At 31.9% G+C, this 26888-nt stretch overlaps 1 protein-coding gene across 1 annotated transcript; it reads right to left on the bottom strand.

Annotated features, from left to right (window-relative positions):
• Window positions 1-466: 466 nt before the first annotated feature.
• LOC129948789 (uncharacterized) lies at window positions 467-26888 on the bottom strand. The gene is made up of 13 exons (XM_056059819.1): window positions 26709-26888; window positions 25886-26149; window positions 21452-21577; window positions 21212-21391; window positions 20858-21145; window positions 18399-19482; window positions 17083-17329; window positions 5078-5213; window positions 4922-5015; window positions 2622-4864; window positions 2241-2364; window positions 1776-2180; window positions 467-1713 (listed from the first exon to the last, which is right to left on the bottom strand). The coding sequence occupies exons 2-13, from the start codon at window positions 26060-26062 to the stop codon at window positions 881-883; spliced, it is 5937 nt and encodes a 1978-aa protein (XP_055915794.1). The 5' UTR covers window positions 26063-26149; window positions 26709-26888; the 3' UTR covers window positions 467-880.

The raw sequence follows: 26888 nt of genomic DNA, 5'->3' as shown, positions 1-26888 counted from the left end.
TTCAAAAAAAAATACCTAGGAATTATAATTTACCTCGCACTTACATAAATATTCATACCTTATAATATTCGAAGCAAAGAGGATGATACATTTCAGCCTCGACTCTTCTAGCTGTTCGTAAATGCCATTCTTCCTGATCATCGTTATAAAATTGTTCAAATTTCTCTTGACACATACCGCATGCAGGACAACTTGTGATCGGATTCTCTAGACATGTATATTTGTTTTGATCCTAGGTGAGAAACATTTCCAACAATACAACATAACACTTATTGTTACATTGAAAAAAAAAAGAAAATCAAATGGTGTATGAATACTTTTATTTATTTATTAACCAGATAGACCCACATATTCCAATGTTCTATATTAAAATAACATTTAAGGATAAATTCAAGTAAATATTTCACCATCATTGAAATGATGTTGTTGTTACTATTTGTTTAAACAAGAAAAATGAGTAAGTATATCAGTTGTTTTCTTAAATTTTTTATTCATGTTCTAATTTTTTTTTTAAATGTTTTTCATTAACTTATCGATAGTTTTGCATAGAAAATTTATCACATTTTTTTCTAAAAACATTACTTTTTATTACATTTTTTCCGTTTTTAATGAATTATGTGTTTATTTTATCTCATCGATAACAAATCTAGAAATAAAATTAGTATAGAGCTTATAAATAATGCGGTTGCGATTCGAACTCAAAAATATAATAAAATAGTAAATTAATGTTGACGTAAAACATAATTGTGCACATAATGTGCTTAGGATTAATGGGATGTATATACATTTTTATAATTTAAAAAAATTCTATATAAAAATTAACGATTTAATATATTTACAATATTTAGATTTAAATAATATTAAAAAAAAAAACGTTGCATTACATTATTGAACATAAGCCAGATGCTTCAACGCCACAGTCAATTTTCTTGACTTTTTTCAGTTTAACATTTTGCAATTCTGGTTTAAAGGTAAATGTTGGCTCGACCTCTTCAACTTCAACTGGTTTCGAAACAGTCGCTAGAGGAGGAGTGGTACTGTCTCTAACTGTTGAGAGAGCGTTAATTGCTCCGCCGCCAGCCGAACTGGAACCAATAACTTTTATACAATTTGAAAATGAATCTACATTGGTTGGTCCTAAAGTTGTATGTGAAGTGATAACTTGTATTACATTGCTAGAAGTTTCACTTGAAGCTGATGATGAAATGGGTGTGCAAAATGAAGAAGCTGCAGAAAATGCTGAATGACCAGAAAACAAAGAACTCTCTTCTCCACTTACAGCGGAGGATTCAAGGGGCAAAGCAGGAATAGTGTTAATAGATAAAGGACCACTGCAAAGAACTGGAATAGTTGATATATTGCTAACGTTACCACTAGATGTGGTAGGGTTAGGGTTTTGATTAAGACTAATCGGTTTTGTTGTAGAAATTGAAGTACTATTATTACTGGTTACAATATTTTTTGTCATATTAATCTTAATTTTATTCACGCCCAGTAAAGCTGAAGTCGAGCATAGGGGATTATCGTGTGATTCTAAATTTTCTTCCAATGAATCTCCAGCTTCTGGTATCTCCATCAATGTCGCAGTTGCAGTTGCAGCAGGTGCATCTTCTGAAGGTGGTTGAGATGTTTCAGGAAGAGCATCAGCAATAATCGGGGACGGCATTGGAGTTGACACAGTTGACGATATTGTTCGTGTTCCTGTATTTTCATCTACAAATTATATGTTCAATTAAAAACACTGATATGTATTTAAACGTATTGTTTTAACTTACCACTGCTCTGAATAGAAATTTCCTCCTCTGGCATCAGAACAATACCAACATCCTCAAAGCCATCATCCTCATCTTCATCTTTAGGCTCTTCTTTAATTTTTACGTTGAACATTGATGATTGTGAGTTATTGTCGGCCAAGGAAGGTTTTTCTATATAAGTATCTAGATCCGTAAAAGGAATATTTGGTTCTTGAATTTCCACATCTGATTCCATTGTTTCATTGACTGCAGTAGAAGATGTTTCTATATCAGCAACGCCGCCCATTTCTTCTCTGCTCATATTTATTGGAACATATTCTTCATCATCATCAATTTCCGTAATGGATGGCTCTTCAGCTGGAACAACAATCACATCGTCATCATCGTCGTCCTCATCTGGGATTACTTGTGTCTCGGCCTCTGTACCTGGTAAATGTTCATTATTATGAATCCTTTAAGAAAATTACAAAAAGAAATCGGAAATACCATCGAGATTTTCTTTTTTAACAATTGCCACATCCACTGCATTGTCATCATCAATTGTGATCGCGGTTATATTCTGATCCTCAATTTTGTCCTCAATCTCAGGGGCGGGTGGGTTAAGTGAGGCCTTGAAAAAAAAGAAATTTAAATTTAACTCAAGTACATATAACATAAAAATAGCAATGTCAATTTTTGGTTATTTCTGAAAACAATCAATCAGAACTTAATAATTTAGTATGATATACATTTTTCATCTCTTAACGAAGGACATCAGTTAACTGTTCTAACTGATGATACCAACTGACGTACCTAAGCGTGGGCGAAACGCATTGTACTAAAATTTTAAAAATCACCTACAACTTACATATGTATATGTATTCATACCTTATAATCTTCGTAGCAAAGAGGATGATAAATTTTATCCTCGACTCTTATAGCTGCTCGCAAATGCCATTCTTCCTGATCTTCGTTATAAAATTGTTCAAATTTCTCTTGACACATATCGCATGCACGATCAACATCACCTGGTTCAGCAGGACAACTTGGGATCGGAGAGTTAGCGGTGCGTTGATTAGAATTCTCATCAATATTTTCTAGATCTATTTGTTGTGATTCAAAGAAATTCTTTTCACGATCTTCCAAATCCTCGATTTCTTCATACTGCAACCAGTCAGAGACTTCATAGTACCATTTCCTTGAATGAGCTTTTCTTGTCGAATCTCGCTCCCTACGGTTTTGCCGGAAGTGCCAATCCAAGTGCTGGCTATATTTTATAGTCTGCTCGGGAGGAAAACGTACACCGCAACTACTGCATTGCATACCACAAAAAAGAGCATTAATGATAGCTCCTTGACGTGTTTTAATAGTCTCAGGGACGTTCAGATTAATTGGCTTTATGGGTTCGAACTCTTTAACAGGTTTGGTTTCTTCCTCCTTGACATCTTTATTATCGGGAGCACCACTGGGATTCGAAACAGTATTAATAATTCCAGTTGATATGAGCTTTTGGAAAAGTTCGTCAATGTTGACATTTGGGAGCATTGGAGTTATTCCAGGAATTGAAACCGATTGGGTGGAAAGGGGTGGTGAGGCAATCGCCGTTGGTAGAATAGGCGGTTCTTTCACTACCATTGTACCTGGATTTGGTATTGAATTGATTTCAGTTTCAGTATCTGCAATGCTTGCGATAGGTGGGGCAGGGATATTTTCTAACTCCGAGGGTGGTTGCATGTTGAGATACTTCATATCTTTGATTATGTGTTGGCCAGCCACTATTCCTGAGGGCAAAGTGCCAAACCGTACAAAATATTTCCGGCCTGCCAGCATCAAACTCTTAGGTAAACCCCCATATTCTACATTAAGGATTTCACCGTTTATAATAACAGTCTTTAAATTGTCAGCAAATTCAATAACATGCTGATGTCCATCGATAGTGAATGTTTGCGGGTTAGCGTCTAGGAAAACGGGAATAATATTCCTAGCATCAACTATCATGTTGATCTTACCTACCACCAAGTCTCTTCTCAGTATACCAATGTGTACTTGAGGAGGTGGACCTTCAGCTTGTAGTAAGTGAATTTTATTATTAAGTGGTATTCGCATTGCTGGGCCACCAAAGTAAACTTCATACCAATGCTCATCAATATAAAGCTCCCGAGACGGAAAGGCAAAACGCATACGATGGGGTTCTCCGTCAATCGTCACTTCTTTGTAATCGTCATTGAAATTCAGTACGATTGGTTCTTTATTATCAATGGTAATACTTCTTGTACCTGGCTGGAATCCAATTTCTCTTGGTTGGTCCCAATCCATAAACACAATTGCAACATTACCATAAAAACGAATTTCTTTAGTACGACCATCGATTGTTATTGAGCGCACTACATCCTCTTGAGGATTGTCAATTGAATTGCATGGTTTTGGAATGACGAATGTTGGAGGCTGTGGTGGAGCTGGAACTGTACTTGGTCGCCGAGGTTGAGGATTACCATTGAAAACACTATTTGGATTTTGCCACGGACTTGGAATGGCCATTCTGTTGTTGAATGGAGGTCTATTACCGGCGCCAAATCGTTGTCTCTGGGGCTGTGTTTGAGATTGGGCAGCATGGTTGCTAACAGACTGAACAGGAGCGGACCATTTTGACACCTTAACTCTCTTTTCCTTCTCTCCAGTGATCGTCCTTGAGGAAGAAAATGAATCCACATTATCTTGGGAGTTGTCATCTAATATATCAATTATTTCCTTGTTTTCGTTTACGTTATCTGTAGTAGAACAAGTTGTGGCTGAATCTTTTGATAATTTCGGTATACGTTTTTTGTGAACAGCGTCACGAGCAACTTTATCTGCATCAACGTGTATATCTTCCATTTGCTGGTCAAAACTTTTTCCACCTGAATTAAGCGATTCAAGGCGTTTGGCAGCATTAAGTTTATTAGTTTCATTAATTTGCATAACAGTTTTAACTAAATTATGATATTGTTCCTGGTTGATGTTTCTTGTTTCAAGTAACTCCTGGGCTTGACTTATGATTGTACGGATTTTAGTGTCGTTACATTCTTGAGAAGTTGTTTCATCTTGAAGCTCGTGTATTTTAAACCTTTGAGAGAGTTCTCTATGAGATTTTTCTATAAAAAAAAATTAAAATCAATTACGTTATCCTGTAGTTCAATGTATAAACGTACCCATTTTATTACTGAATCTAGCTGCTTTTGCTAACTTGGCTCGAACATCATCTAGACTCGATTTATTCGGCGTAATCTTGATTGCAGGTGATCCCTAACGAAATAGTATTTGTTGGACTTAAGTATTTTTTTTTCACAATTATATTTTTGAATTACCTTTACTTTAGCCCAATTTTCTTTTTCATTTGAAATAACAGGTGGAGGCGGAGGGGTCATTATTCCGGTAGTATTTGGATTCAGAATCACAGTGGGTATAACTGTTCTTAGGTCAACATCTTCAGTTCCAAATAAGCTGTGTTAAAAAACAACAATTGATTAATATAGGAAATTTATTAGAATAGTGTTATTTGAACTTAAAAAATCATAATGAAAGTGAAAAATAATTTAAAAATAAAAACACAAACGTGCAGATAAATCGAGTATTGATTCAGTTATGTGCCACATTATCATAAGTATGTAATTTTTGTACGATAAAATAAATAAGTGCAGTTTCACTTTTTATTCTTCTTTAAGGCGTGGTTCAAATAATGCGCCATACCTTACGAATGCAAATATGCGTTTAAAAACAAACCTATAAGTTTCACTTAAAAACCTTTTGGTGTTTTCTTTTTAATTACATTTATTAATACATTACTGGAGTATTTTTTACTTATTTGATTGACAAAAAAACATTTGATATAAATACATTTATGTGATTGCTTATAACAATTATATTATAACAATATAAAATATTATTGTTATAGCACATAAGGATTGGGCTATTATTTTGAGTTAATTACATTGCATATATTAAAAAAGCCTACAGCCTTTCTATAAGTAGTATAAGTTACGTAGGCCTCAACTGTACACATTCTTCTGATTTTACGTGTAATTTTGGAAAAACAGCATATGTCGAAATAAAACTAATTTATCGTCTTTTTAAATTTTTAATTGATTCGGTGGTCAAGAAGGTTTTATAATAGATAATGAAATAATACTTTTTCTAAGGTTTTCGTTGGCCTTAGTGCGTGTAGGACTTCAACAATTACTTTATCTCATTAAGTTTTTGAGATACAGCATTTTTAAATTCGAAAAAAAAACATCATACTAGGTTTGTTTTAGTAATGTACATTTTGTAAAAAATCATCATTAGGGTTTACCTATCGTTTGTAGACACTATTTGAAGATAATTTTTTGTTCTGATAACGAATTAGTTTTCCAAACAAGTTTCTGAAATTTATTGAAAAAGTATAAAAATAACGTGAAAAACAAGTTTTTGTTTAAATATTGAACACGCGCCTAAACCGTATTTCAGATACGAAATCAGCACCAAAGCATGAAAAAGAAAGAAAACTTATGAATCTTTCTAGAAACTAATTGGGAAACCAAAAAGATTCAAAATGTATCTAAAAGAAAAACATTTAAACTTTGCAAAAGTATCATCGAATTTATTATTATTCACTTTAACTTAGCATTACAAACACCATAATTATGGATTTTTTAACATATCTTAAGAGGTATATTTCAAAAACTTGAGCTAATGGAAAAATTATTAAGTCCAATTCGAATGTTTGCATCTAACAATAAAAAACTAAATTTCTCAATGAGGGTTACTTATTTGTATGGGCATTTGCCCTTGTTATATTTGTCTCAATGATTTATATTAATTGGTTTTAAGGATCGCATCTAAAACAAACATGAAGTGTGTGAAGTGGAATCCGTTTTTTAATACCGTCTGTAAAATAATTATATGTATGCTTAATTTTTTGTATTTTTAGAGCTGATAAATTGTATTAGTTTCTTATTAAGTAAGTAGTTATTTTTTAACTCTGGCTGTTTACAAACTATAGGTTATACATAGTCATAATCAATTTTGAAATTTTGTTTTAATGGTTTATGCTACCAAAACGAATTGTTTCCATGATCTAAAGCCATAGATTTGTCTGTACATAGAACTATTAAAATCCATTTTATAAGAATATCGGATATGAATACAATACAAACAAAATTAAAATGCTTATTTCATTGGAAATGAAGCAATCATCCCTAATTACAACAATTTAACTTAATTAATATAGGACAAGTTCATTTGATTTAAAGACGACATAATATTACTCATTTTTTTACTTCAGTTTGGAACACAACAATTAGGTATATGCTGTGATATTTACTGAAAAATGTATTCGCACATTGTTAGCTACTCACCTCTTTTCTTACAAATAAAACTTTATATTGAACACTCGTTTTATTCTTTGTTCACAACTTTAAGATCAAACTAAAAACATTCGTATTCAGAACCGGAAGGAGTAAAATGTTAGTATGATATAGTTGTTATCTAGAACACTTTCATTAAATTTAATATTCGTGAAAAAGAGTAGCGTTAAAAGACTAAAACAGTTGGTACCGAGAGTGGCAAGGTCTTGCTGAAGAATATGGATTTAATTTAAATATACCCATCACCATGTCAAGGGTCTGCGAAATGTAGAGCTGAAAATATTGTTGAAGCTTTTAATTTATTGTACAGAATGGAGCTGATGGCCCTGGTAACTAATGCTCTGATAAATATTTATTGAATTTTGTAATTATATTATTGTTCAATAAAGTATAATAATAATAATCGTTCTACAAAACAACTTATAGCAGATTAAATCGTAATCTTGCAGATTTAAAGAATTCCAATAATTTTCATGTGATCTCTATGTTATTCAGACTATGTACTGAACTACTCGATTTAAATTTCATTTTAAACGAGCCTGATTTACCGCTAGAGTTTAATGTGTGCAACCTTTGAGAAAGAGAAGATACTGTCCAGGTCCACCTTTTAATAAAATTACCTCATTTTCAGAGAAATACGAGGAAATGTTTTCAGAAAAGTATAAAGCAAGTTTATTGAATAGGGGCTTATTATGTACATTAATTGTTTTATTTTCAATCTGGCAGACTGTAATTGTCTGCTATAATGAACAAATTAGAACTGAGTTAAATATGTTACCGGATATATATAAAATAATTGCAAGATATAAATAAATATGTCCGAATACTTTATTGAATTTTCTATATACAATATTACATACATACATATGTACATTGCACTTGAATAGAATCCCGCCATTATTTTTAAAGTTTAGAGGCAATACACTTCTTAAGCTTTCCCGTAAAAAGCAACGCTTTGTCTCTGTCGATCTTAGATGATATGGAGAAAGGAATGGTATCCATTCGGCTTGGTAAGATAGCTTATTGGTTTTAAGTTAAGGTTAGTCAAGGCCATAGCTTCGAGATCCTCGAAATTATTGTTTTCTTTTTCTCATCAGACAAATTATATTGCCGTGTTAACTCACGTGTCGTAGACATGTCAATTGACCTTTTTTCAAATCAAATTAGCGTTCAGCTGAATTTTCGATGTTTTATAAATTTTAAATAAACTTTATATTTTGTTTGTTATCCTTTAGATCGCCAAGATTGATTATTAACGAAATGTATAACCCAAGCTTCGTAATTTTGTGTTATTATATCGTCAATTTTCAAATTAATAAGAAACTTTAATTAATAAAATCATTTTTAACAAACAGAAAACTTGTGGTAAAAACCAATAACGTCTACTCTTCCAGCTACCCGCTTCATAACGGTATTCCCCATTGATCACCTCTCTTGGTAAGACTGTTTCTTATTGCCTTCTATGATATTTACGCAATATTAATTAGATACCAGCTTTTAGATCATTGCAGCTATGCAGATGATATTTATATTTTATGCAAAATTAATGACCTAAATAAATGCAAATCTTTATTTAAAATCGCATTAGAAGATATAATATAAGATTAATAAGATAATTGAATCAAAAAAATCAGGTGTAAAACTTTTATTTGAAAAATGTAAAATGCTTCATGTATGTCGCAAAAAAAAATTGTCAACAATCCAACCTTAACATAAACAGCACTATGATAAATAATGTTAGTAACTTAAGTAATTTAGGATTGATATTTAACTGTAAATATTCTTGGAAAGAATATTAAGAGCTTAAGAAATACCTAGCTGCACGAACTAGCATAATAAGATATTTAGCAACAAATAAAAGCAATGTACATATTAACACCCTTTTATACATAACCAAAACTTTAGTTCTAAGTAAAATTGATTATGGGCTGGTTATATATGGTCACTGCCCAAAGTATGTTTTAAACATCATCAAACCCATTTACCACACAGCAGCTAGAAGAAGCATAAACGCCTTTCCAACAACTCCAATAAAAAATATCCTAAATGAAGCAGGCCTCCCCAGCATCGAAGTACGAAGAGATACACTAACTTTAAGAATGCTCGCAAAACTAGTATTCTCCAAGAACTCCATCATCGACAACGACGTCAAAAAAACATCGAATCAAAAACTAACTAAACGTATTCCATCTGCCATCGGTACAATTCTCAAAGAATCAAGGCTTAACAATCTACCAACCAAAAGAGAACGACTCATCGACTCACGCTACCCGCCATGGTTTATCAATCCTAAATCGCTGATATTGGATCTAACAAAATATGAAAACAGCAAACAGCACATATCTCCAACTTTATTTATGTACCGCCTCTGCCTTAAGATCTGACGGACGGAGATTTATCTTCACCGATGGCTCTAAAGCTCCAGACACCACATTTTACGCGGTGACTGAAACGAATACACCGACAGTGCAGCGGACTCAGCCAAAAACACACCTGTACTCACCTTTAACTTATTCACCAAATCCGATCTCCTCAAGCATACCGGAAAGATATCTTCTGCAAAAAATATTCACGACTGGAGCCTACATCAGCATCACTACAAGGATATAAACCCCTTAAAATCTACGCCGATGTACCCTACTAACTGTTCCAAACAAAAAATAATCAACTTTGCTAGACTTCGATTTGGAAACACTACTGCTTCCCACCAATACCTCCTCAACAAAAACGACCCTCCAACCTGCTCCACTTGTAACACCATCCTTGGTCTTAAACATATTTTGGTATATTGTCTGTTGATGCAGCCCATAATTTAAAAAAAAAAATTAAAAAATATTCCCATGTATGAAATCCTCAAAAATCCCAGCTTAACAAATATAAATAATATTACTGAGTTTCTCAAAAAAGCAAAAATTGTAACTTGAATTTTCAAGCAAATAAGCCAATATTCTCTGCAGCTAGGCTTGTTAAATTTTATATTCGCTTGTAATTTTAATTGCTTGTTAATAAATATTAATAATATCTTGTATGTGTTTGTTTATCCTTCCGTTTCTGATAACCGTAATTGAGAAATTAAAAGTACATGATATACATATACACGAATTTTCAAAATACTTCATTTTTAATGAACACTCAGTTTCAAAATAAATTTCCTGATGTTTGCATGCAAAATTTCCCTTGCCTTACAGTCAAGAAAATAAAACCAGTAAAGAATTTTGTCTAATTTGTACAGAAAATGCAAATACAGTGCTGAGTTAAATTATAGGTCACCCACAATATTACAACTTCAAACATACTTTTAACCCTTTAGAAGCATGTGTTTTTATTCGATTGTTCTCTTTCGGCAGCTGTATTTATTTTTTAATATGAAATATATTTCATTTTGTCAACTACTAATTTTCTATACTCAAAGTTTATAGTGGGTGAGCCGAATGACTTCTTGTTATACAGATTTAAGAATAAGCGAAGAATTTAACGAAGAAATCGGGCCAGATGATTCCACACATAAAAATAAAAAATGAGTTAGGTACCAAAAATAAATGCATTTTACTATAGTACATACATACATACAGACATGGGCATCAAAATAGACACAGAGACAGTTCCTAAGAGTAAACCCAATTAAAACAACAACATGCATTAGAAGTAGTTTTAACCTTTATCAAAAAAGAAGTTAGACTTTCTTATGCAAAATAACATGGGTTTTATTTTTTTTTGTGAGTTAATTGTTTGGAGATGAACTGTTCCTCAGGTAAGACTTTGTTTTTGGTGGTCTTTAAAATATAAACACATTGGAACATAGACCTTAATATTTAACTAGGATCAAAAATATTAGTTTTATAAGACAATAAGTTCACTTTAGGAAGTAAATTTAAATTATTTTAATTATATTACAATTAATTCTAAGGAAAACATGGGTCGCGGTAAGCATTGTTCCCTAGAAGAGAAGGCTGTCATTTTAATTCTACTAAGTGAGAACAAATCTTAAAGGGCAATAGCCAGAATAATGAGCAGATCTCTTAAGTTGATTGCAAAAGCAATTTGAACGCTGAGAGCCAAAAAACAGAAGGGAAAACCAAACAAAACAACCCCAAGAGAAGACTGAAAGATAATTTGCGACTCAAAAAAAAAGGTCCTTACAAGTCTTCAATTAAAATTAAAAAAAACTACAGCTTCCAATAACTTCCAGAACTGTTCGTTGAAGACTTGTTGAATCTAACTCAGAATGATCGCAATATGGTGCCCTTTCTAGGGAAAACAAAAACACGATCATTTTGATCGGAGTGGGAAGGAGGTAAAAGTGGACGAAACAAACCGATGGCAAACAAACCGTCAGAAGGCTTAATTTGAAAGAACTGAATCCCAAATACATCCAGAAAACGGTCAAAAATGGTGGCGGCAGTATCATACTTTTGGGGTTAATTTTCTTGGTATGGCGTTGGACCGATACATTTGATTGAGGGTAAAGTGGATGAAAATATGAAGGTGAATATCGAGAACCTGCCTCTCAAATGTGTTCTACAGCTAATGGCCAGGCTACCAGATATTACAGTAATTTTTAAATCCAGAATTTATCTATTTTAATGTCCACGAAATTTGTTTTTGGTAAGGATAACGGTACAAGAGAATGCAGAAAATTCATAGGCACAATTATACAAGATCCCACAATAAGTCCTGTTAAGGTTGCAGCAGCATCGAATCAGCTTATTGGAAAAAAGTCAGTGATGCTACACTGCGCCGGAGGTTAATAGAAATTAACATAAGTTTTCGATATTCCTGAAACCAAAAAAGCAATACGCCTCGCATTTGCCTTGGAGTCAATCAAAAGCCTCTACAGATTTGGTATAATGTGTTGTGGACAGATGAGGCTGTATTTCAATTCCAGGGCTCGCTTACTAAACGCTTTATGCATTTAAAACGTGAGATGAAGAAAGATGCAGTTCAGCCGCTAAACAGATTCGGAGGTGGCACGGTGATGTTTTGAGGATGTTTATCTTATTACGGTTTTGGAGATTTGGTACCAATTGAGGGCACTCTTAAGCATTCTGGATATATAACAATCGTACATGACCATCCAATGACACAATAGCAATAACCAAAATTTGGTCTAAATTAACAGTTGACTTTGCGCGCAATTTGGCTGGATCAATTCCAATTGATGAAGTGGAACAAGAAATTAGGCAAGAAGCAGCACAATCTCCGGGCTTATTGTATGTGATAAGCTCATTTTTCTTATAAAACAAATAGTATCCGATTCTCAGCATGGATTTGTTTCCGGCAGATCTACAGCTACAAATCTCACTATTTTGTGTGATTTAGTTTTTAGTGGATTTGAAAGTGGTCTCCAGACCGACATCATCTTTACTTTGCCAAGGCATTTGATAGAGTAAACCATGAAATATTATTATATATATTGTCCAAACTTGGTATCCACTCCATACTTTTAGAATGGATACGTTCGTGTCTTACTGAACGAACCCAATTCGTTAAGATACACAAATATTTTTCTAAGTGCATAAAAGTAACCTCGGGCGTCCCTCAAGAAAGTCAAATTGGTCCTTTGTTCTTTAATTTGTTTATCAATGATACATTTTCCAGTTTTCCAGGTATTTATTATATGCTGACGACGTTCAAATTTTCAGAACTATACATTCTCTAATTGATTGTTATTTATTTATTTCAAGAAGATTTATGTGAACTTGCATCATGGTGCAATAAAAATCTTCTTTTCTTAAATGTAGCCAAATTTCAAAGCTTTATATGCTCAAGAAAAATTGCAACAATAGTATTTGATTACACTATCAATAATATAACATTAGATAAAGTAACTGAAAAGAAGGATTTAGAAGTCATATTTGATAGGAAGTTCACATTTAGTAGTCACATTGACTATATAGTTAATAAAGCATATAAAATGTTGGGTTTTCTAAAAAGGAACACTAGAGAATTATCCCGATGATTTTTCTCAATATTTTACTAAATGTTAACAACAATATTTTTTACAAGATAAAATTAATTTGAAGCTCATATTTTAAATTTTTGAAAAGATATTTGAGCCGAAAATTAATTTGATTTTTTTTTTCAGAAATATTCTTTAGCCGAAGAGGACATGACAATAAATGAGGATTTACTTAAGGTAAAGAGCCGAAGCATTCATAAAAAATGTAAAAAGAATATAATCACCATAACACAATATACTTAATGGAAGGTCCATCAAAAGTATTTGATTTTAAAGTAATGTATGTTTTTATAAACGTAAATTAGACCTACGGTACACATGTTCATAGTCAGTTTTTCCATCGAACAAACGCATGTAATTTGCAGAAGTTATGTTCATAAACGTCAAAACAAGCTGCCATTAGCGTCGGGCATCCTTGTTTTTTAGTCTGCAAAAAGCGCGATTGGTACAAGTAAGATATGAAGTGCGAAAAATGTAAGTTTTTATTGGTAATTCTTTAAAACATATCTCGTTTCGATTTATCTTCTTTTTTTTAATAGAATATAAAATAAATGTGCAACGACCATGTATTTAAGGTTTAGCAACCATTTTAAACATTAAATAATTCTATTACAAAAATAAAAGATTCTTAATTATTTTTTCCAAGGCAAATAAGTGGGAAACATTTTCGAGATTTTTTTTATAATTATTTCCTTTTGTTTCAAGTTTCACAATTTAATATTATATATTTTAATGGAGAGTTGATAGATATTTTTTTAATTTGTTTATACTCTTTCCAATACACTTTTAATTACAATAGAATTTGCAAGCTAAGATACTTTCTATTAGTTTTTACATCACTGTACATAGAATATTATTTAATAATCAGAGATTGTTTTAAATTCGTTGGCTTAAGATGTGAACATTCAACTAATTTGTTGAGTGTTGTAAATAAGTAATTGATGCACAAGAAGCCATACATAGTTTTTAAATTTTTAAAATGCCTATTACTGACATTGCGTAACTGCCAATGAAAAATTATAGTTTATAATAGACCTTTCTTAATAAATAAAAGAGATTTTAGTAGCCTTTAATATTGGTAAGGAAAATTAAAGTGTTCAACTCTCAACACATTCTTAACAACGTCCATAAATTACTACTTATAGATAAATAGAAGTTAATATTATGGAATGCCAATTTTTATGGTATCCAAAAAGGTAAATATTCGAGCTCAATCTAATAATCTAATCAAGAGATTAAAAAAAAAAGATTTTGTGCAGAATGAAGATGAAACCCTGAAATCGAATTGAAATGGAAAAAATATATACACATTTTTAACATAACGGGTCTCGCCGATCGTATACGAAAAAAATATTTTTCTTAGGGAGGCTTTATAATATTCCACTAGGTTCTGTTCACTTCTGGAATTAAAAAACACAAGGCAAAGATGCTAAAATGACATCAAGTACGATCATTTATTATTTGCAACAACTGGGGTTGTAACCCGTAAGACCAGTCGATCAAGTCACTATCGTGATGATTTGTTTATTTTGTTATATGGAAGACTTAACCTTTAAGATCAAAGCATAATATAATGGCAAAGAAAATGGGTTGTTGATTTTTTCTTTATTTGGAAAACGAAACCTTCAAATAAAGACTTGAAGATCGGAGCACAACATGAGCAAAATATTTAATTTCATTCTCTTTACCCTTCGTAATAGATGTGACAGGTAAATTGCAATTAATATTTTGAAAATAACAAACTGCTTTTCTTTATATGGAAAATAAAGAAGTATGATTTTTTTATAAAGTAAAAGCATTATTATTTTTAAACAAATATTTGAATATACTTCTAAGCGTATACAAAGAGGTTAAACTGAACTTTCAGCAAATTAGTCTGATTAAAAATGAGTTGTGTGATTTGTTTTTTGTTGCGTTGATTTTTAATGCGACCTTAAATATGATAGCACCCAATCACAAAGGTAGAACTGAGGTGGAATCAACTAAGGTGATTGTTGATAAACGACAATCAAAATGGTCGAATTTTATATATATTATTATTAAGTTAAAGTGCTAAAAAGCCTTCACAACACAAATGTGATATTAATTTTGCAACAAATATGTCGTTTTTGAATAGGGCTACCATACGCTTACGCAAACGACTGAAAAAGGTTTTCAATTATCATCTTAGCCATTTCCATACTGAAGTAAAAACTTTTTTTTAAAATTTAATATTGCTCGTAGTCAAAATATATTTTGATTTCTACTAAAAATTTGTATGAAATAAATTGTAGCTACAGTTGTGGTCATAAAAATAGCAGTGCTGGTCACATTTTATTAGATTGTCCATTATTTAAATAACGGAAATTCTTACAAAAACAGATTAACATGTCACTTGCATCTAACGGTCTTTCGTTTTCACATTAGAGACTTTTAGTTTGAAGTTATACTCTACTTTTCCCGGTGAACACCTATTACATATTTCAAACTTTCTGGATATAGAGTGTTCATAAAAATAGCAGTGGTTTTGATTTTATAATTACAAGGTTTTAAAAATATTTTTTTTTTTATTTTTCGGTATTACTCAGTTAGCAAAACAGAACCCTTCCATAGCGCTGTCACAATACGAAGACGTCTTTTATGATATGGGGTTGCTTTTCATATTACTGGGTCGGGCCTATTTATCCCATGGGGGGTATAAGGGATGCAACCGAGTATGTGAACATTTTGTTATGTTATCCTACGCTGAAGAGAAAACGCCGTTGGTTTGGGTATACCAACAAGACTATGACTCAAAGCATACGTCAAAAAAAGGCAAAATCATGGTTTGAGCAGAAGTTATCCGATATGGAGTGGCCCCGCTCAAGCCCCCGATCTTAACCTCATCGCAAATTTGTATGGGATGAACGCAGTTCATAAAGCAAAAGCCAAGAATTCGAAAGAATTGTGGGAAGCAGTGCGTGATTCGTGGAACCAGTCGGGAGATGTCATTTTTAATGGACTCGATGCCACGTAGATGCGAAGCATCATAAAAAACAATAGTTATGCAACAAATTACTAATTGTAAGCTAAAATTATTTGTATACTTTTATATAACTTATTAAAGTTTTTTTTTACTTCTTACGTAATAGATCTAGTACTTTGTCATGCACTGCTACTTTTATGAACAGCCAAATATTTAAAAACGGTTTTTACTGTGACAAAGCTAACGGTTAAAAATCGATAATACTTATTTTCTTTTATTATGAATAAAATATTTTAAATTATTGAAGGGCTTTTTGTTTTATTTGAAGAGCACTGCTATTTTTATGAACACAACTATATGTGTTCAGTTTTGATCTCTTCCGAATTTGTGTCAATATCAATGTTTAATCTTTTTAAGAATTTTATGTTCATTATTGTAAAACTTTAATTCCACTCAGAATCACAAGAGCGCATAACCTCTGTTGATGTTAAGTATTAAAGACTACTTTGTAATTAAAATAACAGATTGCACAGTTCCCAGGGAAATTGACCTTCTTAAAAGACCCATAAACATTATGACGATGTCACATTTGTTTTTTCTTCAAATTAAGTCTATTTTTTTATTTTAATCGAAATATGTTCGTTATTAAGTCCAAATCAATTCAATAAAATTATCAATCTGTATATTTTAAGTACATCAGGTAATTTTTTTCAACAGTCTTGTATAAGTTTGTATGTTATTTTAACTGTCGATTATCGCTCAATTATAGCTAACATGCGGATGCAGTGCTTGCGAATTACATCAAAACAAAATTTTGATCAATATTTTAAAACTGATACAAATGTATATAAAATATTTCAACATGATAACAGTGTACAAGATTAAGCTTTGTATGAACTTAACTTTAAACAAGTTGTAGTGAAAAAATACACAATAAATGCTTAAATGTTAATTATCAACATACTCGTGTTTTCGGAAAAACTGAACTTCTTTCCCCACAAAGAAGGATGGTGTTCTTAGGATTAACTTAATTTATACATAAAATATTAGAAGGTAAACACTCACCCGTCCATTTTGCCAGACTTGGTACGTTTTGCATCAGGTTCCGCGGCGGCGTCATCAGTTGAAGGACGTTTATTTTCGCCAATTGGTTTACCGTTCAATATAACTTCTTCTTTACGATCGTCTTCAAGTTTAGTAACAGCATCGGTGACGTTTGCTTTAAGTTCTTCCTTCACTTCATTGTTTTCGACATCCATTTTGGTGTTGTTGATGATGTTGGCATTAGTACTGGTGCTGCACGTTGCTATTTCTGAAGATTTTTCTATTTTATTAATCGATTGAACAACTAACGCTGGTGTAGAGGAAGCTTGATGTGCTTTACTTGTTATTCTTTGAAATTGTCTTAAGTCAACATCCTTTACAGAATGAATCGCTTCTAAATCTATAAACAATTATTTATCGTTTTTGTTGTTATAACAAAAAAAAATATTTTTTAAGAGTGAGGTATTTTTTGAGAGAGAGAGAGTGATTGGCATCCAAGGCGACTTTTAAATTAAAACAAAAACTAGTCCCTGAATAATATAAAAATCGCAAACAAACCTTTTTACCGGTAGAAATATTTTTAAAATGGTTGTGGTTTGAAAAAATTGTTTTATTTATTTTTTCTGTTTACTATTTCTTAACAACTAAGCTTTTATATATTTTATCTTTGTTTGATATAAACGTTTTTACACAATTTGTACATCAAGTGAAAAATTATAGTTTTTTTTGTTTAAATTTCTCCCACGGAGCAGAGCACATTATGAAAAAAAAAAAAAAATTGAAACACATAAAAATATTAAACGGCTTTAAGAGGAAAAGGAAGATTTTTCAATGAAAAACTAAGCAATAGAATAAATCCCAACAATGTATGCCGCATAGCAGTGTCAAACACTCAAGAATAAAAACAACAAATCCAGTTTTTATATTTTATTTTTTTTTCCATCTCTTTATCAATCAGTTATTTTGTTTATCTTATAAAGAGAGAACTATCTTCCCTTTACCTTAGAAGCACCATAGAATTTAAATAGTTCTTCCTGCGCAGCCAGCATCAATAAACAGCTTTAAGTTTATTTATTTTAAACAATGTTTTCCATGTCAAATTATAACATAAACTAACATTCAAGTAATGCCCAATTCTTTTCCTAATAGAACAACTATAGACGACGAAGACGGGGAAAATCTCAATGTTGTCCCAAGCCTTGTCGCCAATAATGGTCGTAATGGAACCATTATCATAAGCAAAATGTGCACTACTTCGGGGATAATCTTACGCAAACTCTCTTTTCGAAACGTTATTGTAGAAATACTAACTGTAAATTTTATAGAATCATTCTTACTTTGATCTAAAGTTTTAGCAGTAACGTTGGTAATTAGTGGATCAATTTCTGTTGACACTTGATCAATATTCGAAGCGATCACCTCTGGTATTACAGTCTTTTCCTCTGTTTGAAGTTTTGTTGGTATCGATTCCAATGAAGGCGGCGGAGGAGGCATAATGACCTTTTCTTCTTCTGCTGGTGTATCACTTTTAAGTGAAGTAAGCCTGGCCCTTTTATCTGGATGGATAATTCTCAAGTCAACATCTTTCGTGGCATTTGGTGATGGAGTACGTGGTTTATGCTTGCGTCCTGCGTACGTTTTTAAGGTTTTTACTGAAGTAGTTGATTTCGATTTGGGATCTTTGAATTTAGCCGGTGAAGATGTGGGAGGAGGAGAGTTGTTCTTTTTGTTAGTTGAAACATTTTGGGGTTCTGATCCTTCATCTATTTTCGGACATGCAGGCAAATATTTTGAATCGTTGACTCTGCTGCTATTCTTTCTTCGATCGAAAGAACTGCTCTTATTACTTGTACCACGTCGTTCTTTATCACGGGAGCTGCTTCCACTTCGATTGGATGATCTTGTCGATGATGATCTAACACGTGTTGGTGATTTACTTTCACTACGTGACCGACTGCCACCTATTTTATTACGACTCGTTGATGTAGTTGAAGATTTGGATCTTCCTCCGCTTCCACCGTCAGAATGTTCTTCTTCGCTTCGAGATTTTGATGAACGATCTCTCACAGATCTTTCCCTTGGCGAACGATCATGATTTGGTCGATCAATATCACGACGTTTTGTGGAACGAGAATCAAATGACTTAGAATTTCTATATGAACTAGAACCTTGATTACCGCTGGTCATAACTTGATTAGAAGAGGGTTGTTGATCTGCTGTTTGGGTTTGTGGAAAGTTGACATTATTTTGTTTTGATCTAACTTCTTTTTCTTGCGGGGATGGCTGCTGCTGTTGTTGTTGTTGTCGAGCAAGACGTGGATCACGATGGCGGATTGTATTCATCATGATTGGGTTCACAGGATGAACTTTTGGTTTTTGTTGGGGAATAAGCTGCGGCGGAGGTACTCCGGGTGGATAAATCTGAAAAAGAGATTATTTTTAAAACTGAATTGCATAAACATATTAAGGTAGGAAGCCTACAAAATAATATATTGAGAAAGAAGCTCAATACGGAAATAATAATAGAATTTACACAAATATGTTCGACACATTAAACAGATGAATTGATTAAGGAATTGACTAAAAAGCTAATGTATTCAAGACGAGGTTATTCTTTTCTTATTCAAAAAATTTGTTTTTGCTTTTAATTTAATTCCTGCGACCTCACCACAAAACTACTCGTATAATTAAAATTATCTTGAAACTTATGACAGTTCTAGGTATGGATTTATCTCACGTCGCAAACACTGCTAAGTGTTAGATTTTCTCTGTAAATCCAAGAAGTGTTTTACCGCCCGAATTCCAACGTACTGCCAAGCAACGAGTAAGACACACTTAGTCCACTTTAATGGCCCATTCTGTTACCACATGAATCTTGTGGCTTTCTTCTAAGCTCAATGGAACAAGTTTGAATCCATTACGAAACGTGAGAAGACTGATTACGAAATGAAATAAAATGATCGTTATAGAAAAATGTTCCTATGTAACTGTTGTCTCCTCTTCTTTCTCCATACAGCTTCTGCAAGTCATTTGAGAATGCGCCTAGCCACGTTGCGTGCTTAACCCGCAAAGCTGAATATAACCTGTTGTGCCATCTCCATTTAGAGATGATTCGACATTTCTGGACAGTTATAGAGTTTGTAGAGACAGAGTTCAGAGCAACTTGACTATCTGAGAATATAAGGATGTCAGATGTTGATATCAAGTTTTTTTTTTAAGTTGGGACAAGATTTCATTTATCTGCAAAAGCTCCACCCGAAACACGATAAAATTCTTGGGAGGGCGGAATGAGATACTTAATTTCAGTCGTTCAGGGTACACACCTCCACCAACCCTTGCATTTGTTTTTCGTACATACTCATGAAAAAATGTTTTTGGTGTCACAAGCAGTTATTGAATCATATACATTTGGACTGTGCTATTCACTACTTATCTTAAGATAACTTTGGAATAATTCGGACACAGGCTCTATAAAAATGAAACATTTTATTATATGAAGAATGCGGCTTTGAATCGATAAATAATACAAAAAGGAGGTTTCAAGATCATTCAATATTTTTTCTTATTAGTTTGATAGATGAGAAACAATGCTTTAGATTATACACACACTTTTACCATCATATCTCTACAGTTAATTGACATTTTGGAGTAGGGGGACACAAGAAGAGTATTGATTTTTTAAGCGAAGGACATGCAATTTTAGAGCAAAAAGATGTTACATAATTTCCAAAATTATTAAGATAATAGTTTAACAAAAAAGTAAATATGAGATAAGATAACTTTTGATATGTTTTACCTGTTGCATATTCATCATATTTGGAGGTGGTTGTCTTGGTCCATTATTGCGAAATTTTTGATAAGTATTTATTCCAATGTAGTTTGGTTTTTGCATCGCCCCGACCGGAGGTTGACGAGCTTGTGGGGGATGTTCCGGTGATATTTTCACACTCTCTGTCTGCTTACAAAGCTGCTTTTCTTGTTCCTGCAATAATTTCTTTGTAGCTTCTAACTCCAATTCTAGTTTCCTTTTTTCCAGCTCTAAAAGTTCACGTGTTTTCACTCGAAGTGTTGCTTCCATTTCATTCTAAAAATTAAAGCAAAAATTAACCATTAAAACTTGTTTATTTTTGAATTAAAAGTATTTACGGACCTTTTTTAGAAAATTTGGATTCACGTGAATTGATGGTGATTTTATAACTTTTGCTGTTATTGGCCAGTTCCTGTCCATACAGTTAACCTTGACGTCAAGTGTGTATAATTTTTGTGCAGTGAATACTTCATTCCATGTCTGTCGGAGAGTGTACATTCTTTCGCGGATTTTTTCGCTTACCTTTTTAATAAAATGTAATGTTATTTCAAAATAAATCATACAAATTAAATAATTATTCACCTGCTCAAATACTCCACAAAAAATGTTAACAATACATTGACTAAATAGTGGAATGTATGTATTTTTCACATTTTTAACAATTGAATCAATTAAGTAGAGAATAGGAAGCTTTATATCTGGATGTACCTTTAAAAAAATTTAAAAAAAATATGTGGTCATGATAATTGTATACACAACAATATTTGTTTAGAGCGTAATAGTGTTTTTTTTTTTAGTACAGGATAGGTGGCCACATTAATAGAGACAAAACTATTTTTGTTTGTTCTAATAACAATTTACTAATTCTGTTTTTCAATGAGTTTGTGATTGGATCTTTTTTGAAGATTGTGCGTTGGGGTCTGATTTCTGCTGAATAGGAAAAACATTTCAAGAGCTGACTTGTGTTCCAAAGCCTTGCTGCAGATCTTTTCATGACAACAAAAGTTAAGCTTTAACCTTTTTATCAATGTTGATAAATGCCAAAAATCATTTTCATATTACTTTAAAAAAAAATGTACATAACTTTTAAATACTTTTGGAAACTCACTTATGAATATGTTTGAATTATGACGTATCAATATAACTTCATGTTGGTGTTAGTGTTTGGCTCTATCTATTTGTTTTTGGCACATTTAAAGAAAAAGTAGACTTTTGAATGAAGTCTCATATTAAAAATCTTTCCACAAATTTGTAATCAAACAATTTTACTTAAAACAAAAACAGTTAAATGTAAAAGTAAATAATGTTCCTATTACTTTGGTCATAGCTGCACAATAACGTACATATTTGGATTCAACAAAGATTTCCATTAGTATGCATTTGATCATTATTAATACAAAATATGGTTAAAATCTTAATATTGTTTAAAGACTACAAGCTGCAGTAATGTTTAGATTACATGTGTAACTATTCAAATTATTAATGAACAAACTACAATGTGTTACATACATTTAGTTATGTGAATACAGTTCAGAAATGTGGAATTCATTAATTATTTAAATATTATCTCTGGACGAAGCTTTGAAAATTGGAATATCAAATTTGATATTTTTTTTTGTCATACAAGTTTCGGTTTGTTAAAAAATTAATTTAACCTCAATTTGCAATTTTACACCACATTAAATATGGTCCATTTTTTGTTTTAAGAATTCATTTATTTTGGAATCAAAAACAAAATACCCAATCCCTTTACCGCTAGACGAACAGTTTTTTATATTTTAAAGTATTACTTTTCATTGCATTTTAAAAAAAGGGGATTATTTATTTTCGGAGAATTTAACTTTCAAAGGAAACCATTAAATCTACTTAACTTGAGTTTGAGTTAGAATGAATTTTTCACACAAAAAAATGTGAGGGTTATTGCAACAAAAAGTCAAAACGGGAATTGAGTTTTCTGTTTAATTCGAACACAATTTTTTCGCTTTCTAACGGAACAACACTAGGCAAAAATTTAAGGTTAAGTATATACAAAATTATTACAAAATTGATAAGTAAATAAAGTATTTAAAAGAGGTTCTGAAAATTAAAAATGTATATTCTGCAGCAAAATATCTCAGGATATAATTCCCTGAGTTCTTATTTTATTGATCTCGACAATTTTATTAAAATAATATTGAAAACTTAAAAATAAATAAATTAGCTGGCGCAATAGTCCGTTGAGGACTAGGACCTAGTGACTTACAACACCCAATTCCTACAGTTTCAAGTCGAATCCGGACGGCTAATTTAAGAATGCAATTTTTAGAACAAGAATTACTCTTGGAGAATTTGTTAGGTATGCCTCAAGAGGCAGTATCGGTGAAAAAAAACTATAGATGGCACAGGCAGGGATTGAACCCAAGAGCTCTATTGCAACGCACTAACTATCATGCCACGAGTACTAAAATATTGACAATTACCTACCTAACTTAAAATGAAAATGGATAAAATTGTTTACAGTGTTCTATTTTTTTATTTGATTGATTTAATATCTTTGAATTTGAAGTCTTTTTGGAACCACAGTCAATAAGTTAGGCGATTATCGCTCATTAAAGAGAATACCGCCGGATCTAAACACATAGGAAATCACATTACATTCTACTCAGCTCATAAATGTACAGAGTAGAGAACAGAGCACCTTGAGCGACTAGACAGACAATAGACAGAAAGAACACATGACAACAGCACCCTATAGGTTTTCGAGACGGTCCCCTATCTGTATACTAACCACGCTCACTGATGCTTGATTTCGGTGATCGATGGGAACTGAAACTTTATCAGTGACTAGGCCGTTGCCTACACACAAGAAATTCTACTAAACGGTGAAGTTTAAACCCAGAACGTAATATCTGTAACTTGAAAACAAAATTAATTTTTGGGCATGAAAACAATTTTGAAATTCGATAACTCAAATTGTTTACTCTCGTTTTCTGAAGAATGATGTTTTTTTGTTGAGTTAGGACAGTCTTTTTTTTTTTAATTTGCGATGCATATATATATATTCATGTATATACACTTTGTTTTGTTTTTCACTAATAACTTAATTTGTTTATTACGATGTCTACTGCAATAGTTTTTATTTTTGGAACACTAATATGGTTACTCAAAATATTTTTTTTTTAAACAAAAGTAGCAAAACGCAACAGTTTAAAGTTAATTTTTACTAAAAACAAATGAAGACTCACATAAGTTAAACTCGTACAGTATGCATTCGGTTAGAAAAAGAATATGAACCAAATCAATTACAATTTAAAACTTAGTTGGAGGACCCTTTTTGTCTTTGAAAGCCTTTAACCTTTTCGGCAAAGATCGAAAAGATTTTTCATAATGAGAGAGACGTGTTTTTTTTTATTCCTCCAACAGCATCTTTTTAAGGTACATTTTATTAGAAACATGGTGCGATTTTACACGGTCCTCCAAATAGTTTCATACATTTTCAGTGATGAAACAATCTCTTATTACAAGTTTATCTACACTTGTAAGCATTGTATGTGATATGCAACCGTCGATCTTAATTTTTTTTTTTCTTTGACCTTTTTATTGGTCTCACCAATTTAACATCTTTCCAAGGGTTCTATTTGGCGAATGCATCTTACTTTAACTTGTTGATTTTACTTCCGAACGGCTTCTTCATGGCTACACGTGAATTGTAGTTGTTTCTTATTAAAATACTATTTTCCTTAACCTTTCCTTTTCATTCATCAAAATCATTAAAACAATTTAGGTTATTAGTATCCTTTATATGTTTATATTTAAACTCAGTGAGAGTATTAGGAAAATAGGGAAGGATTTAAGAGGAGATACCGGTGCACATTGGGCTTATAGTTCTGAACATCAAAATGAAAAACAGAGTTGGCTAAAGCATTTCACATTCACGATGTGCGATTTAAAAAAGAATCTCTAACATTGCCGCGGTGTTCTACCGATGTAAATGTTTCGATTATAGTTCTATGGCATATCTTTTTTAAAGTCTTTTTTTGTATTCTATCCAAGAGATTTAAACTTGTTTTAGGGGCAAATGCCCAGATATACGAATTATATTCAATCTAATTCTAACTTGGCTTTTATTTTCAATGCTCCTTCTTCCCTGTACCTCTGCTTTATTATGTATTGTACCGTTGAGTGACTACGATTTACTAAAACACCAACTTCTCGCAAAGTCTTTCTATTATTAAAAAGCATTTTAACCACATTTCGCACATCTACAGATGTTTGGCCGCATTTTCTACCCATTTCGAATACACTCAAACATTTTAGGTTTGAAAAAACTCGCAATAATGAACTAATAAAACTTAAATTGATATTAAATATGACAAACTTAAATGAAAAAAAGAGCATGTACGAGTTTAACTTAAGGTGTTTTTTGACAATCAAGTCAAATAATAGTTTTTCTTTAGTGACTGTTGAAATTGAAAAATTAAAAGATTTGTTTTAGAATATAATGGTTTCATATTACTTATGTCGTGTACAAGTTTGATTTTGATACACTGTACCACAATATATATTTTTTATTCTGTCTGAAAAAATAAGAGTGTTTGCACGTGTTCTTATGATCGAAAAAATAGATTCGACAATTTAATTTAATTAACTTTATTCTAGCTTGGAACTTTTCGAACTCCAATGAATCGAAGTATCACGAAAATGTAGAACATAAGTAATAACCACAAAAAAAAAATAGATAGAAACCAAAAATAATGCAATTAATTATTAGTACGAATAAGAGATAACAGTACTTTTATTGATTTCCACATAATTCAGTAACATGAAAAACAATTTACGTTTTCTAAAATTGGCGGATTTTCTCAAGGTCAATGCTTCAACCAACGCCACGGTAGCAATATTTTCATGGCTACATTAGCTATACTTCAATACAAACTTCTCATAGAAAATAAAAACAAGGCGTTCTGTCTTAATTCCAAATAGGTTGCACATTAATAAATCATAATTGACACACTAATTTATTAAAATAATACTAACCTTAGCAATATGTTGTTCAACCACTTTCACAATAACGGCCGCATGTTCAATGTTCTCCTCTGCCAGTATTGTTAGCATATTTATCAGAGGCTTACTGTTCATGTTTAGATCTGCTAAGCTGGATAGATATTCCTCTGCAACTTTTTGCTCCTTCTGCTCCTTGATTTCGTTGTCCATTTTGTTGATTTCTTTTTTTTTAGATCAAATCGTCTATTTTATATGTAAGTTTTAATGGTTTCCTGATTGATTTTGCGTGTTCATTGCCTGCGATAATATATACATACAAATGAGTAAAATAAAATTGATTTCAAGATTATAATTGGTACGTTGCAGTGCACATGATAAATGGAACAACACAAAAAGTGGGGCTTATTATAATAAACTTATGTAACAAATTTATAATTTAATGTTTTCTTTTCGGCAATTAACTGGCAGCTAAGCACTAAGGACATTCGTCTGGTTCAAATATACACATATGTACGTACATAATACGTATATATATATGTCATAATATATATACATATATATATATATGTAAAAAGATTCATACAAAATTCTTTTCTATTATAGATACCAAACTTAACACATCACTAAGAAAAAATAGATCTTCGTTTTTAATTTAATGATATTGAATTGAAATTACACTATTTTGATTTTTACAAATGCAAAACTGAAGCGAAACTAATAACGAAGAAAATCTTGAATTTTAAATCACGCTTTTTATCTTGCAGAAAAAAAAACACACAAAAAGAAAAACTTTACAAAATGTCCGCCATGCAATAATACTGTAAAAGGATATTTGTAGGGCAAGATTTAGACTTGCCTTTTAAGCATCGAGCACAGATTTCAATGTTTTTTTAAGAATTAATCCATAATTTTATTTTCACTAATATTTAAACTTTTTGTATTGAATTAATTTGATATGGAATTGAGAAAAAAATCCACGTAACAAAGAAAATGCGTGCTTCCTCACTGAATTTTTTCTTCTGTGTGGATTCAGTAT

The sequence above is a fragment of the Eupeodes corollae genome, chromosome 3 (assembly GCF_945859685.1).
Source record: "Eupeodes corollae chromosome 3, idEupCoro1.1, whole genome shotgun sequence".
NCBI classification, from domain to species: domain Eukaryota; kingdom Metazoa; phylum Arthropoda; class Insecta; order Diptera; family Syrphidae; genus Eupeodes; species Eupeodes corollae.
Note: the sequence above shows the minus strand (reverse complement) of the source record. Positions and strands in the feature narration are given on the sequence as shown.